Genomic DNA, 16,356 nt, shown 5'->3' with positions numbered 1-16,356 from the left:
GGAAAACATATTATGGGGGCAGTCCAAACATGCTTACTAATTAAGACCAAATGAAAGGTCAAATGTTAACTGGTCAAAAATCAAGATTATAAAAATGTACAGCGATACGTAGAGGCTGTATAAGCCAAAATGATCCAAACATTTCTAATGAAACCCTACCTTATGAGATTTTCCTCCTTTGGACTTTGACTGGCCTGCTTATGACTGCCAGGTCTTGTCCGACTTTTGCGTCGACCGCGAGTTGTCCCTGTGTGGGGAGCGGTTGCTATTTTGTGCAGGATGCGAGACGGACCAGCCCGAAGAGTTCCGAAAGGATCGGAATCGAGTTTGGTTACGCTTCCTGTAAGTGCGTTTGGGTTTCAGTTGGGGGAGAGAGGTACTCATACCCCCGGTGGCGTTGGATATCATCATGTCCAACTGTTCGCCAAAAAGTCGACCACTGAGGTACGGGAGGTACGTGAGGGACTTCCTTGAGGCTGCATCTGCTTTCCATTCCCGCAGCCAGAGGATACGCCGAATCGTGATGGCGTTTGATGCTATCCCCGCTGCACCCCTTGCTGAATCCAGAGCTGCATGAAGCATGTAATCTGCTACAACTGCTATTTGAACCGTTTGGTCCGACAACTTAGGAGCAAATGCTTGGAGGCCAGATTGTAAATTTTTGGGGCCAAGCCAGGAGGCCTTGGCAGCCCAAACTGAAGCGAACGCGGGAGCGAGGGAGGCCCCTGCGGCCTTGAGAATTGAACGAGCCTTGCGTTCCACCTGCCCGTCTGCTGCATCCCTGAGGGTTGAGCTATCTGGCAGTGAAAGGGGTGACTGTGGTGCTAGCCTAGAGACTGGGGGATCCACTTTGGGTGGATCTGTCCATTCCTTGGTAACCTCCTGTGGGAAGGGGTACCACGCCTCCAGATATTTGCGATTTAAGGATCGATTTAAACTGTGGGTGGTCAAAGAGATCTTAGGCAGCATCAGAGCTCCTTTGAATGAAATGTACTGGTGCCTCCGGGGGCGGATCAGAAATGTCCAGCACCCGTGTGTTATGGGATGACGCAGATGAACGTGAACTGTGGGTCCGCTTGCGTCCTGACCTAGACGTGCATGTGCCCGGGTCGTCATGTCCCTGAGTCGAGCTCTCCCTTTGCTGGGTAGCCTGAGTCGAGCTCTCCCTTTGCTGAGTAGCGTTCATAGCCGAGGCATGACGCTGCAGAGCCTGAAGCAATGTGGAGGTTAGGTTATCTATAGACTGCGTCATAGATTGCGACATCTGAGTGACCCATTCCTGCGTGGCATTAGACCCGAAGCATTGGCAGGGGCTTCTTGGGGCTCTGGCATAGTAGTCTGGATGCAGTCCTGGTAGTGTGGGTACGTGCTACCACTGGGGAGAGTATTACTGTAGGCTGTACAGAGTGCATAATAGCAGTCCTGCCTGGTTCTCTTGGACCTTGAGTCCGGCATAGTGCACAGGGGTGGCTATGCAGAGGGCCCTACTATGCAGAGGAGCTTATAAGAAATAATGGATTCACAGCCGAGGAGGAACTCCAGCTGTGATCTTACCCCACCAGTGTGCCCCTAGGTCCAGGCCCGAAGATCCACAGTCCTGTGCCTCCCCGGAGACTGGCAGGCCTGGTCTGTATCTGCCGACCGGTAGCTGCAGGGTTAATTCTTTTTCCTGCAGCAGATAATGGCCCCCGGAGTAAAGTTTAAGGAAGAAGGGGGGCGGAGAGCTGAAAAGGGCGGCAGTTGCTGTTGAAATCACACCCTTTCAGTCTGGATCCGCCCCCTCTATGAGGTCGTGTCTGTCGTGTCATATCTGTCATCCGGGGGGCGGGCCGGGGGGGGCGGAGAGGAGGTGGCAGCTTCGGCTAGGCCGAAGCCGCGGTCTAAATTAGATGCCTGATGCCCAAAGGGGCTCCAGGCCGGTGAGGAAGTCCGGGAGGGGGCCAGATCTGAACTGGACCCCCCCCGGATTTAAAGGCAGGATAGCGGTGGGGGTATAAGCGGTAGGGGGGCCCTGAGAAGAGTCCCCCTGAGGCACCACAGAGCTGGTGCTGCCGCAGAGACAGGGCACAGGGAGGTCTGTGCCTGTGTTGTGCCATGCCTGCCTGCACTCCCCCCGGCCCCGACAGGAGCCCGCAGCAGGGCTGGGGTCCCTGGATTCAGCTGCAGTGTGCTGGCTACTGGGAGCTGCAGAGTGCTGCCTGTACAGGCCCTACCTGAGGTGTTTCAACCTAATGCCCCCAGAGGGGGATTAGGGAGAGTGCTGCTGTCACCATCAGGGGGCTTTATCCTCGCCTCGACCTCAACCCAGAAACCAAAAAGAAATTGGAGAAAGAAGGGGGGGTCTCGACTTCGAACCAGCACCCGAGGGGCTGGGGAAGGAGCGACATGGGGAATAGCCATCTCGACTTCAACTGAGCACCCTGTAATAGGGGGCAGAGGAAGGAGCCATGCCGGGAGTCTCGCAGGAGACCCACTTTTCTTCATCTGTAATCCCGTCGGAGAAAACGGAGTAAAAGTTTTAGGTGTGCCTCCTTATGCGACACTAAGCAAAAACTGGAGAAGGCTGATGCCGTCTAGGAGTGTATACTGCAGAAGAGCCACGGTTAATCTTTTTCAGATTATGCATAGTGTCGCCTCCTAGTGGACAGCAGCATAACACCCATGGTCCTGTGTCCCCCAATGAGGCGACAGAGTAATCAAGATTATAAAAATGTACAGGGATACGTAGAGGCTGTAGAAGCCAAAATGATCTAATCATTTCTAATGAAACCCTACCTTATGTGTATCGCCATTATAAAGCGGTATAAACCCCTATACTATAATGATCGCTAGAGCTCACATCTCAGCTTCCTGGACCCCCATGGGTGTGAGATGCAAGTAGAGATAACTGTAGTCACCCCAAAATTTCAGGCTCGGCGGGGGGGGGGGTAGCACTGTTGCTTTTGGGGAGGTGGGCGTCATTCCAAGCGCCTATCATCGCCCCTGTAGTACTTCTATAAACACCAGCTTCTGGCTGATGTTCATGGGAGACCGTGAGTTTTGCTATATACAGCAGTGCTGAGATACTGCTGCATATAAAACAATCTATTGAATGATCGCAGGTTCAAAGTCCCCTAAGGGGCCTTGAAAATACAGTGAAAAGTGTAAAAAAAAAAAAAAAAAAAAAACACAAACATGAAACCGTTCAAATCACCCATTAAAAATAAAGAAATAAAAAAAACACACGTGTGATATCGTTACGTCCGTAAAAGTCTGACGTATCAAAATATAAAATTAATTAACTGATTGGTAAAAGGCATATTGAGGGGGGGGGGGGTGAGAAACAAACAAACAAATGGAAAATAGCCATGTCGGAAAGGAGTTAAAGGAGGTCGGTGATGAAAACAGTAGACAGTACCTTGCAGCCTCCTCCTCTTCCTTCTTTCTCTGGGCCATTTCTGCATTCTTTCGCTCCAGATCCCGCAGTTTGTCTTGCTTGATTTTCTGCAGTTGGTGCAGAGCCGCCTGCTGCTTGTTGTGACTTTCTCTCAGCTCCTAATAAAGTCAAAAAAGTTCAGACAATAATAAAAGTATAAAAAGCATTAGCGATGGAGAGCTGCGCTGTGCGACATGCACGGACGTGACTGCGTATGGGTGGATGGAGAAGCCAACATAGAAAAACACTATGGTTTCGCCATTGCACAGGAACTTACAGAAGAAATGAGGTCTGTATTTTTGGCCACATCCAATTCTTACCAACCCATCTGTAATCTCTATATTAGCCACAAGATGGCACTGTATGTTTGCCCATGTAATAAGAAGCAAGGGGGCATTTATATAGCGTGTGCTGAGAGCTGAACTTGTGGAGCAGCGTGCACCATAAATGCTCCCGACACACACACACAGAGGTATCAGTCAGGAGCGCAAAGTAATGACGGACTGAAGAAGAGTCTGAAGGAAGTGATGAGCCTCGCGGACCCCCCTCTCTTCTACTCACCTGGAACTCCCCATCCAAAATATCAGCACATTCACACCAGACATGGAAAGCGAGAAATGGAAATGCAAGGAAAGAATAAGAGAGCGACAGCGAAAGGAGACATTGAAATTGAAATAACCTTAAGCAAGAGGAAGAGATTGCGGAGACAGCTGAGGAGAGACAGAAGGCACTGCAGAACAGAGTCATCCATATTCTCACGCTGCAAGATAAGGCAGAGAAGGCAAAGTAAGTACTGGGCTCCCTGCTCAGGAGCTGCAGGGAAACACTGGGGTGCAAAACTCATCTCTTCAGAGCTTTCCAGAATTAATACCATTTCAGGCCAAGTGTTACCCATTGCTGGAAAAGCCAAGGGAAAGGGATTTAATGGCAGAAGGGCCGCTGGGCGAGGGCCAGCAGACGAGTCAGGCAGGCCGGGTGAGGGCCAGCAGTCTTGGCAGTGTATCTCGTAATACTGATGTTGAACTTTCCCACCTTGAGCTGATTGTTGAAAGTGTCCATCTCTGATAATTTTGCAGACGTCTCCTTCTCCAAGGCGTCCATCTGCTCCCGGAGCCTCTGGCACAATCCATCCTTCTCCACATTTTTCCTCTGAATTCCATGGAAACCGGTGTTGGAATTATCTGTCACAGAAGATAACCCGGGGTTACATGGGTGTCCTCCCCCACACCGGTCACTGGGAAGTAATAGGATCACAGGTCAGGAAATAAAGGGGTCATCACTCACCCGATGATTTCCCCAACTGAACCTGCTTCATCTTCTCATTCAGGGCTTGTTTCTCGGGCAGCAGACCGCTCAGCTTATTCTGATATTCCTACACGACAAGTAGAGAGAAAAATTAGAAAAAAAAAAACAACTGTCCCTAATGTTCTGATCTGATCTACAGGCCGTATGTGATTAGAAAACACGACTGCAATCAGAAACAGCGAAACATAAGCCACCGGCCGTCCGCCGCAACTCGGCTCCACTGAGGTGAATGGGAGTGCGGCTTCTTTATGGGGGAAGGGATATAAATAATATTTATAGGAAATTTGATGCAGAGCCTCGTAATACACACCTCAACTGCTGCAGAACCTCATAATACACCTGAGCTGCTGCTGAACCTCACAATACACACCTCATCTGCTGAAGAGCCTCATAATACACCTCAGCTGCTGCAGTGCCTCATAATACACCTCAGCTGCTGCAGCGCCTCATACTAGAGTGACGCTGACTGTGCTTTACAGAGGACTCCTGCCCTCACCTGCAGCTGCTGCTGGAGCTGTCTGATCTCCATAACTCCCACATCGCACTTCTGATCTATCGCGTTCAGCTCGTTCTTCTTCATTTGCTTCCGTCCTCGGACATCTTGCACTTTCAGAGTGATTTGTTGATGTTTCTCCTCCTAAAGAACGTGATAAACAATATAAGGAACCATGAGATTGGTGACAATGACAAGTCTTACTGATGAAGATGCTCTCAATTATACTCCAGAGCTGCACTCATCACTAATACAGGATGTAACGGACATTGCTCCCTTCCACATCGGGAGATGTGTGCTGCGCTGATAATGCTGTGTCTGCACAGAACCCACCAAGACGTGTCGGTGATAAATAGGACGGGTACAGGGATGTGTACACACGTCGTCACCGGCACCACTCACCTCCCCACACAATGAATGGTAACGGTGAACCCATCTAAATAATGTGATACATCCCCCAGCTCCACAGCAAGCACAATATCCAGCCTGCAAATGTTAGACGACACGTGTGAGGAGTTACTGGTCACTGGGCTACTGGTAATGGAGTTACTGGTATTGGAGTTACTGGTTACGTGTAATAGTTACTAGTCAAGGGGTTACTGGTACTTGGGATACTGGTTACGTGTGATGTTACTGATTACAGGGTCCTACCAGCGCCTCCAGCTCTAACTGTAAGCTCTTCTTTTTGGACTTCAGCTTCACAATCTCCTCCTGTTCTCTATTCCTCTTGTTGAAAAGCTCTTGACGCCGGATCCTCTCCAACTCTTGCTGCCTCTGTCGCTCCAGCTCTTGCTTTGCAGCCTATCGGAAGACAATAACACATTCATATAAATAAATGCTTATTTATTATTATTATATTAGTCCCCTTAGGGGACTTGAAGCTACGAACGTCCGATCGCTTGTGCTATACATTCAATGCTTCAGCATTACTATGTATAGCAGAAATCACGATCTCCTATCAACTCCGGGCGAGGGCCAGCAGGGCGAGAATGACACGCCCCCCTACTCCCACCAGTGTGTGTTAAATGCCACTGTCAGAGATTGATACCAACCTCCCTTCTCTCGATTTCCTTCCTCTTCTCCTCCTCCCTCAGCCGCTCCAGCTCCCGCTGCTGCTCCATGCGCCGCTCCATCTCCAGCTGCTTCTTGCGTTCCTGCTCCTGGCGTTCCCGCTCTCGGCGCTCCTGCGCTTCTCTTTCCTTCTGTGCCTTCCTCTCGGCCTCCCGTTGCTGTTGCTCTAGGAGAACCTGGCGTCTCTTTTCTAGCTCAAGGTTCCCCCTCTCCATGTTCTCCTTCCTCCTCTCCTCAAACGTCGCTATCCGTGATAAAGCAGAAAATAAAAATGTCAGGAATCATAGGAAAAAGATAAAGGGGCGTATGGCTGCCGGGAAGAGGAAAATCCCTTAGATTAGTCATTCCCTCTCCATAGGATAAGAGATAACTTCCTGATCTCTGGAGGCCCAACTGTTCGGATCCCCAAAAAAGGGCTCTGCCGAGTCCGGCCAGACTGGAGTGGAGGTAGAGTATGCACACTTCCGCTCCATTCCGCAGGAAATAGTGGGGTACGCTCAGGCCGTCCCATAGAAAATGAATGGAGCGGAGATGCCCATGCATGGGATGGGTAAGGGGTCTCCGCAATCAGACCCCTAGCAATCAGGAAGTCGTGGAATTGTCTCACCTGCTGTCTTTTTCTGAGGCGGCTCCTCATCTTGCATCCTCTTGTAAGTTGGCAATGTCCCATTAACGTTGTCGTCACCACTGCAAGGAAAGGAATCGGCAGACATTTATTTACCATTCATCTAGACGTGAGTTTTTAGCGTCTACCTTGCATGTGCCGGGTTACACAACACTTCTGGTTCCAATAATTAGCGATGGAGTCTTTTTCTTACAGTCAAGGAGTTTCTTGTGCTCATTTGCTCCTTTAGTTCGATGTCACATTAAAGGGGTCATCCGGTTTCAGAAAAAAGCCTATCCCTTGGCTGTATTTTATTTTATTTTTTCAAAACACACAGCGCTTCACTCACCCTCCCAGGGTCCAGTGCTGAGCCTCTCCTGCAGCTTTTGGTGTCTGTTATTGTCTGCAGCGCTTTCTGTCTTGCAGACAATCAGTGAGCTGGCATCAGCGCTGCAGATAATAACAGACCTCGTGAGCAATGGCAGAGACTCTGCCCTGGACCCGGGGAGGGGGCAGTAAGGCAAAGTTTTTTTGTTTTTTTAATAAATAGGGGATTTCTGAAACTGGAAAACCCTTTAAAATCCTTCCTAATGTGAGAACTTTTGCCTCGGTTTTAGTGATTGATGGGGGACGGAGCACCCTGAACCCCTCCGATCAAAATTTCAACCGGTGTATGGTACAAAGAACAGTTCACAAACAATCTCCGGCTACAAGAATATACATGGTGGTGGTCTCCAGATATTCCCAAATGTGGGATTTATAAAACTGATAGTTAAAATAATCAAGTAATTCTGAATTAACAGAGGGGGGTGTCCAAAAACCCCTAAAGATTATCTGTTCCTCTGGAGGACTCAGCACATCTTCCCATAGATTACGGTGTAATACTTCTTTTCTCCAGCGGTGGTGCTGCAGGGAAATTGACCACCTGCGGTCTAGGTTCCATCATAGATTACAGCCGATCAGTGGAGGTCTCAGAACTGGCAAACACCTTGTTCAATCTATTGTCTCCCAAAAAGGAATTGCCTAAACTGGAAAATCCCTTAACGGTATGCCCGTACAACATATTTCTCAGGTGGGCAAGCCCGCCAAGTTTTTCAAAAGAAAGACGCTTCAGGAAAGGTTATTTTACTGTTGTTTTTTCAGAGATTTTATTGTTGCTGTTTCCTAAGAGCTTTTACAATATTTTTGACCGTCAGTCTTTTTTTGTTTTAGCATTTTTGTGGGTTTTTTTTTTTTTTTATACTTGTGTCTTCTGGACGCCAGGTGTCTTTTGAGCGCCTTATCATTGATTTATATCGTTAGGTATAAAGTTGTATTCAGAGTGGAAACCCCATTAAGAATAATCCCCTCACTTCTTATCACCACTGTATGTCTTTGGAAAACCTCAAGTCGCTCGAAAGTCTTAAGATTTGTACAGCGAGTTGTTTTGACATAGAAATTACATAAATTCGGAGGGGTTTTTCTAAATGGAATACCCCTGAAAAAGGCGTCGTGTGCACAAACCTCAAAAGGGTCAGATCACTGATCACTTTACATACAGTAAAAAAAAAAAAAAATTCTGCCAAAATTTTCAACAAGTACAAATAATAACCACAAAAAAATAATAAAGCAACATATATCTTACAAGTTAGAAAATGCATCTTTGCAGCAGTTGGAGGTTGCAGATCACGGCCCTATGTACCTAGATGGTGACGATAATCCAGAGCGTACTCACCTCACCCTCCGCATACACCCCGTGCACCCCATCAGTCTGTAATAGCTGCGCTCTGTCCCCTGACAGCCCGGGGAGAGGCAGCCAGCGGCGGCAGAACGGTAATCAAACTCTTATCTAAGCTCAATGTCAGTTATATAACGGCTGTCTGGTATAGATAAACCCAGTCTTAAAGGGGTACTCCCATCAACCCCTATACCATTTATTTATTTATTGCGTCTTATGTTTTTTTCCTGCATTTATTTCTAGAGTCATATTCGTTTATATTTTTCCCATCATGACTGTTTTTGGTCTTTTTTTGTGGGACGAGTTGTAGTTCGGAATGACACCATTTACCATATAATGTAGTAAAAAAAAAAAAAAAAAAAAACTAGTTAAAAAATATTAATTAAAATGCAAAAAAAAAAAAAAAAAAAAATCTACATTGCCATCATTGATGCTCAGATTTCATTTTACAGTGTTCACTGTGTAATAAAAATGATCTGTACTGAACTCCAATTTTGGGAGCTGGTAAAACTACAAACAATGTGAAAAAAAATGTTAAAAGTAAAAGAATTTGTTTTGTTTTCATTTTTCCGAAACCAATAAAATGTATTTCGTTTTTCCAGCAATGGAGCTTATTTATTTATTTATTTCATTGATTTTATTCACGAGGAGAACAGCAATTGTAGTAATTCTTATTTATTTTTGGAGGGTGTCCAATGTATGAATTTTTTTTTTTTCATTTTTGGAATAAGGAGGGCGATTTGTACCTTTATTAAATAAAGGCAGGTCCAGCTTTGTTAACCATTCCACTCACCCACATGTCGGGAAGGAGCTCTACCATAAATCATATTAATATCTAAACACTTGATAGGCAGTTGTGACATAACGTACCCTGTTTTTAGCATATATAATAATACCCTTTTCATAATTTTTTGCTTCCATGTGTCCCCCTTGGTGCTGCTAACTTGCGTTGGTGGGAGCAAGCTCTAGACTGAATCAGTCTCCTTCCCCCTCTGGCAGCTCACAATAGTCTGTACCTATTACCTATAAGACAATGTACTATGAAGCACCCAGGCTTAGTGTATAAAAAAAAAACAGGGAATTTTTAATTAAGAATGTCCTGCAGTGAGAGGACAAATCCAGACCCCAAGACAATATACATGAACAGGTGTAACCAATACAACTAATACTTCCATCAATGCACAGGCAATTTAAAATTCACTTACCGAAATGATGGTGGCAATAGCTCTGGGGGCAGAGTCAGGGGCAGCGGCAGGCCAGCTTTTGCCATATCTGTTAAATGCATGGCTAGCACAAACTCATCAGCTTTCAGTTTTCCATTTCTGTCAATGTCAGAGAGAGACCTACGAGACACGAGAAAAATTAGGATTATGCGTTACAACAAAACTACTTCAGATAGGAAATTCTATGCCAGTTGTTTCTTATACCTAGACAATAAGCGAGGGTGGGGGCCTGTGTTCCCATTACGCAGGAAGCGGGCTGACAGGATTCCTGTTGTCCTTCTACAGTTTGACCACTAGTGGCTGCTATTGTTCACCTTAATAATTGTACTGCAATTGCACTCCTTACCGCTGGAGGCTACTGTAGCCCTTTACTAAAATGGCAGATTATGAACCTCTGGAATCCATCTTGTTTCCTGCTTGGGCCTACTTAAAGCCACATGGAGCGCTCACTCATTGCTTGAGTATTGTGTCTAGCTGTTCGTCTAGCTCCAGTCTCCAGCTCCTGAACTTTCTTACCCAGACTGTTCTCATTTATCTCTGGATTGTTTTCCTACAACCTTTGCTATCTCCAAGAATATCTATAACCACTTGCTGTTCATGCTCGTGCTTTTTCGGCCACTGGAATTCAGCAGTGTTCCCGCTACAAAGAAAGCGAGGATGGGCTTGTATTCCCGCTACACAGGACATGGGGGCAGGGCTGTGTCTCGCTACAAAGGAAGTGGAGGCGGGGCCTATGTCCCCGTTACACAGGAAGGGGGGGGGGGGGCGGGCCTGTGTTCCCGCCACACAGGAAGGGGGGGGGGGGAGGGCCTGTGTTCCCGCCACACAGGAAGGGGGGGGGCGGGCCTGTGTTCCCGCCACACAGGAAGGGAGGGGGGGGGGGGGGGCGGGCCTGTGTTCCCGCCACACAGGAAGAAGGGGCGGGCCTGTGTTCCCGCCACACAGGAAGAAGGGGCGGGCCTGTGTTCCCGCCACACAGGAAGAAGGGGCGGGCCTGTGTTCCCGCCACACAGGAAGAAGGGGCGGGCCTGTGTTCCCGCCACACAGGAAGAAGGGGCGGGCCTGTGTTCCCGCCACACAGGAAGAAGGGGCGGGCAAGAGCAATTCATTCAGGGAAGTGAAGGAAAGTTACAGCACCTATAGAGCTGGCTGAATATTGATGAAAGGGAATCAACTCAATCTGGAAGAATAGATGGCAAGTTACAGAGAAGGAGAAACGGGACAGTTCCTGGACAAGTACGTGCACCAAAATCAGCTTTAACTTGTGGGCCATGACGGCAGCGAGACCAGGCTTTTCTACAGCTTTTGGGTGAAAGGACAATTACAGGGTCAAAACTTGTTTTAAGCAAGAAGTCAACATGGTTATAGTTGGACTCTCAGAAGGGAAATGTTTGCAGAGTAAGCGAAAGAGCAAACAAAACGCAGACGCTGCATGAACTTGGCCGTGTTCTCATGGAGGAGGAACGCGAAGATAAAAGGTTAGATGTATTTCTTACACATCACAGTGCAGAAACAGCGGAGGATTTCCCTAAACTTCCTCCGTCTTCCTTCCTCTCTTTCTAATCAAGCCTGGCAGAGTACGAGACTTTGCCTGTTCATGTCCGGTCTTATGACTGTGGTTTGTTTGCCTGCACAATGGGGCTGCTCCATTATCCACCTCCCCCCAGTGCCCTCCGTCTCTGCAGGGGGCTTTCTAACATGCCCTGTAATATCCGTTTGTTATGGGGAGGGGGGGGGCATTATACTACGAAAATGTATTCCAATTTGAGCAAAGCTATATTTGCACTATAAGAGGGGTGATAGTCATTTCTACAGGTGGAATTATTTTTGCGGTTACAAACAAATTTAGGTTAGAGCAAAAATTATTTTTGCATATAACGTTGCAGACACAATTCACATTGACACGAACTGCCACAATAGCAGAAATGAACGGCATGTGTACATACATATACCATGAGCTTGTTTGGGGGCTGTTCAGGAATATCATCCTGCCCAAGGCATAGTCAGAGTGACATCTAGACTGACTACCCCATTACAGAAGGTTATAGTGTTTCCGAGAAATACACCTCTCAACATTGTAAAGGAAAAGTCATGGAGTTATGGGAATCACAGGATGTATAGACGCGTTACTGATCTGCAAAATGGTGGAAACATGAAGACGACATTTGCAAAACCTATTGGTCTATTCAATATGGAGTATGAGCGCCACGTGTAGAAATCCCCGCACGCACAGCCTTGGCTGCTATCAGTGAGGTTATTAATGGTAGTCTGAGAAATGTTCTGACGCTCTGAATGCACTTGGGCAAATCATCAAGATCCGCTGCTGGCAGCGACCAATGATGTCCTCAATGTGCTTGAAGGGAGACAAGTTTGGAGACGCTGCAGGCCGTGGGAGCATGTTTAGGGCACAAAGTAAAACAAGCAATATGCGGCCTGGAGATCTCATGTTGAAAAACAGCTCCTTTGGAGAAATGGCCATACCACTGGTTCCAATCAATGTAACGCTGAGTTGTTAGTGAACCAGGAATGAAGACTAGAGGGCTCCGGCTACCGTACCTTATGCCACCACACACAATAATCTCAGGAGTAGGACTTGTGTGACGTTCCTTCATGAAGGTCTCTTCATGGTGTTGCCCTTGTGGTCTCCAGACCAATCTCTGGCATCCAAGACAAAAGCAGAACTCATCACAAAAGAGGACAGACCTTCATTGCCGTCTTACTCTGTCCCATGATTGCCTGTGAGACTGGTGGCATGAGGTCAATGGCCACCTGTAGGTGAATGCGAGACTCACAGCCCAAAGTCTTGCCAACGCCTTCTTGTGGTAGACACGGACACCTGAGGCTCGGTATGTGACGTCTAATTTCCCTTGCAGCTCAGAATGGATCAATCGTCGAACCAGTGGGACAACCATTTCTCCAAAGTATCCCCAAGAGCTGGTTTTCAACTCAACAATGCCAGGCCATGTGTTGTTTGTGCTACTATTAGGTGGTTGTGTGACCTAAATATGCTACTATGGCCCTGCAATGTTTCCAGACTTGTTTCCCCATCGAGCACATCTGGAACATAATTGGTCGGCAAAGGTAGCTGCCAGCAGCGGATCTTGATGATTTACCCAAGTGCATTCACAGCAGGAGAACCTTCTTTATACGACCAATAATAGACTCGAGTGTTAAAAGTGAGGTTAAGTGAGGGGATTTTCTGCACGTGGCACTCATACACCAGACTGAATAAATCAAGATTATTTGAACATTTGCTTCCATTTTTCCATAATTTGCAGATAACATGTCTATACGTGCTGTGATTAACACAGTTCCATGACTTTTCCTTCTTGGTGTTGTGATCTCAATGTTAAGGAGTGTAATTTAGATATTTATATAGGAAAGGATTCTTTACAGTTAGAGCAGTCAGATTATGAAAATGCTTTTCCGCATTGTATAAATCTAGTGATAAGTAACGTAGAATTGCCTTAGAAAGACTGAATCTGCATATTGTAACCCTGAAATTGGGTGTTTGTTGGGCAGGTTCCTACCAGTCAGCCTGGATGACTGGTCTCCTCTAAAGACAGAGGGAGAGACCTGTCAGTCAAGATGAGCTGGGCTGGTAGAAGGCGGAGGGAGCCGCCCAATGGACTCCTTTCCCTGCCCGGACTCCTCCCCTAGTGCTATAGGTGATGCCGTATTCATGTATCTTACCATATAGTAGCCAGCTGAGTGTGTGAGAGGCTGGATTGTACCAGTGATGACTTCACTTGAGACCCTGAAAACAGAAAATAAACGCTGTAGTAAATTTACTAATGCTGAATTCTACATAAATTTTATGACCTTACACTTTAAAATGACAGTAAATCGACAAAGAAAAGTCAAATTATTACTCATCACCAGGAAGTGCAAAGTCTGGACAATAATCATGGAACGGGCACCACATCCTTCACCACTGTTTCAACAGGCCAGCAAACACCCGATAAGCGAGCAAACCGTTTGTTCGTCGGGCGAGATTACATTTAAGAAAGCTTAAAAATCCTAGTCCTCGGCAGCACCTTACCCTGTATACACAGTTGATTTGATGCCGATGACGTGATGTCAAATCTGGACGACTTGTCTGAACAGGCCAATAAATGGCCGACGATCATCTTGCATATAGCAGATCGGTGGTAATTTAACAGCCATGATCGTGCTGTTGAAACCTAGGGTAAAAGGGATCTCTCCTTTTAGAAAAGTTTTTCCTAAAAGCTCCATTAGTACTAAAAAAAAAACAAAAAAAAAAAAACCCTTCCTAGGTCCACTGCCGAGTGTCCACCGCTGCTCCTGGTGTCCGTCACATCTACAGCTCTGCAGCCAATTGGCTCATGCCGTCTAAATCGGGGGAACTGCTTAGCTCAGTTATTGGCTGCAGTGCTGTCGTTTTGTCAATAGGAGACGCCAGGAACAGCGGTGGAGACTCGGCCCTGAACCTGGGGAGAATGAGTAAAGAAAGGCTTGTTTTTTTTATTACTAACAGAGGTTATAGGAAAAACTTTTCTTAAAAGGGGACAACCACTTTAAAATTGGTCATACACAGATGTCAGACAATATTTTCCCAACCACTCCCTATACTTATCCTTTGTTTATTCCAAGAGAATAAAATGTTGCAGACACCTCCGGTGGTGTCTTATCTCCTGGGAGAACAAAGGATTGGGCATGTAAACAGCCATCAGCCTGATCCTTCTATCCCCGCTGCAAAGAGACCGTTCAGCAGCACAAAATAATCTGCATTGAAAAGCAGTGCCATCTTGTAAATGGTGCCCCCTTATCTAACACAGCGTTCTGGTCAATGCCCGTCCCCGCAGCCAGAGGGATCAGCTCTGTGAGGCCGATCACAGAGGGGTTATATTTGGGGGCAGTGTCCTACGCTGTGCCACTCATGTACCCACCTGTTAGGTAGCCGCTCATGGTTTTATCAAGGGTATTAAACCTCTGTCTGTACTTCAGCCTTGAGGCCTGCGGCACGGCCCAGTCCTGGGTGCTCGCTTTCGGGGAGTTACCGGTCAGTGATGTGGTAGAAGAGGAATTGGAACTTAAAAAGGCAAAAAAATAAATACATAAAAATCACTCATTCATTGCAGACTCCTGCGACTCCCATCTTAAAGGAAATGTGAACTGTCCTTAATTCTAGTCTCATTAATTAAATGTTGGACCACAGAGTTTAAATGACACATTTGCTCTGTATTAAAAGTTTTATATACGTATGAAATCCTTCTTTCCTGTAAGCGTGCGAGCGCTTTATGGCAGCTGAAGCGTATACTACAGTCAGGGGAAGTGATGGGAGTATGGTGCTATCCCCAAGAGACAGGTGTTTTTTTTCCAAAGTTAGAAATGATGGCTAATGTCTTCCAGAAACAGCGCCACACCTGTCCCTAGGTTGTGTGAGGTATTGCAGTTTATCTCCTTTGCAGGACGAGGCGGGGAATAGAGCTGGAGTGACGGAGGCTTCACATCCACCCCAGCCATTTGCATACCAATTCAAACACTGATTTCTCAGTAATGGAGGCATGGACTGGCCAAGTAAAAGTATTGCTGGACTTGTCTTGAAAAGAGCTACATGTGCATAAAAATAGTTTGGGGGGGTGAAATCCCCATAGAGTGAATATTCCTGAACTGCCTGGACAGATGGGGCACTGTTTCTGAAATAAAGCGGCAATATTTTTTCAGATTTTGGAGAACTTTACCTCTCTGGTTTAATAATGAGATGACTCTGCAAATTCTGACTTAATCTACACAGTAAAGATGACCATTGACCAACAGGAAACAAAGTGTCCAAAAACATATGGAAAAACAATTCACCATATTGTGCCACGTTTGTTAATATTTGTAACTCACCATTAATTAATGACAATGTGAAGAACAAATGGGACAAATTCAGCTTTACCACATCTTTATGTTGTAGATTTAAAGTTGTTATCTTGCACAATTCACTTCCACTTTGCGGAGCAAACCCATTGATATCAGAGGGCTTGACCAACAATCTAATACTTATGAGGGTCTCCTGACTCTCCCCTGACAGAGGCGATTCCGGAATGTTGATCCATCTGTTCTTAGGAAGAAAAGTCGCCGCCAGCAGAGTCTGGCAGAGCCTTTGTTGTAGAGTACACAAGAGCTCTCGGTAAATGGAGCACTAATGTGTATGGAGGAGTTGGCAGAGACAGCTGAACCACGATTCGGCCAAAAGTTTTACACGCTAGTCTGAATGAGGTCCTGGGTTGGCAAACAGCCAATTTACTTGGAGAGGAAAATCTGTGGGCTGTCGTTACGCCTGCAGGGGAAATGTAGTATTCAAGGGCGCCATTTAGTGAGTGGCCGTCCTTGTAATAAAAGCTGCTTGTAAAAGGGTCTCTTTCTATCCTGGGGGTCCCACTATGCTGTCCATATGCTCTAACAACCTGTCCGATGCCTTATAGGACGGGCGCACGATATCTTCCGGACGTCAGACACTTTCCTCTGCAACTGTCCGGTGCAGCAAGCAAACAGTAACCCAGATGGAAATGAAATGCG

General features: G+C 46.6%; 1 protein-coding gene across 8 annotated transcripts in view; it reads right to left on the bottom strand.

Annotated features, from left to right (window-relative positions):
• ITSN2 (intersectin 2) overlaps positions 1–16,356 on the bottom strand; it is a 122,171-nt gene that overhangs the window by 69,922 nt on the left and 35,893 nt on the right. For 6 of the 8 annotated variants that reach the window (XM_073674061.1, XM_073674065.1, XM_073674066.1 and 3 more), the window contains 10 exons: positions 14,739–14,881; positions 13,522–13,585; positions 9,811–9,948; positions 6,892–6,971; positions 6,266–6,528; positions 5,865–6,014; positions 5,217–5,357; positions 4,700–4,787; positions 4,448–4,596; positions 3,398–3,534 (listed from right to left, as the gene is read on the bottom strand). In XM_073674061.1, the coding sequence (XP_073530162.1) occupies positions 3,398–3,534; positions 4,448–4,596; positions 4,700–4,787; positions 5,217–5,357; positions 5,865–6,014; positions 6,266–6,528; positions 6,892–6,971; positions 9,811–9,948; positions 13,522–13,585; positions 14,739–14,881 (1,353 nt within the window). Of the gene's footprint in view, positions 1–3,397; positions 3,535–4,094; positions 4,176–4,447; positions 4,597–4,699; positions 4,788–5,216; positions 5,358–5,864; positions 6,015–6,265; positions 6,529–6,891; positions 6,972–8,602; positions 8,737–9,810; positions 9,949–13,521; positions 13,586–14,738; positions 14,882–16,356 lie in introns of those variants that run through there. The other 2 variants (XM_073674069.1, XM_073674067.1) reach the window with 2 other exon arrangements.

The sequence above is a fragment of the Phyllobates terribilis genome, unplaced genomic scaffold, assembly GCF_046119375.1.
Source record: "Phyllobates terribilis strain yellow unplaced genomic scaffold, ASM4611937v1 Scaffold_3__8_contigs__length_932513732, whole genome shotgun sequence".
NCBI classification, from domain to species: domain Eukaryota; kingdom Metazoa; phylum Chordata; class Amphibia; order Anura; family Dendrobatidae; genus Phyllobates; species Phyllobates terribilis.
Note: the sequence above shows the minus strand (reverse complement) of the source record. Positions and strands in the feature narration are given on the sequence as shown.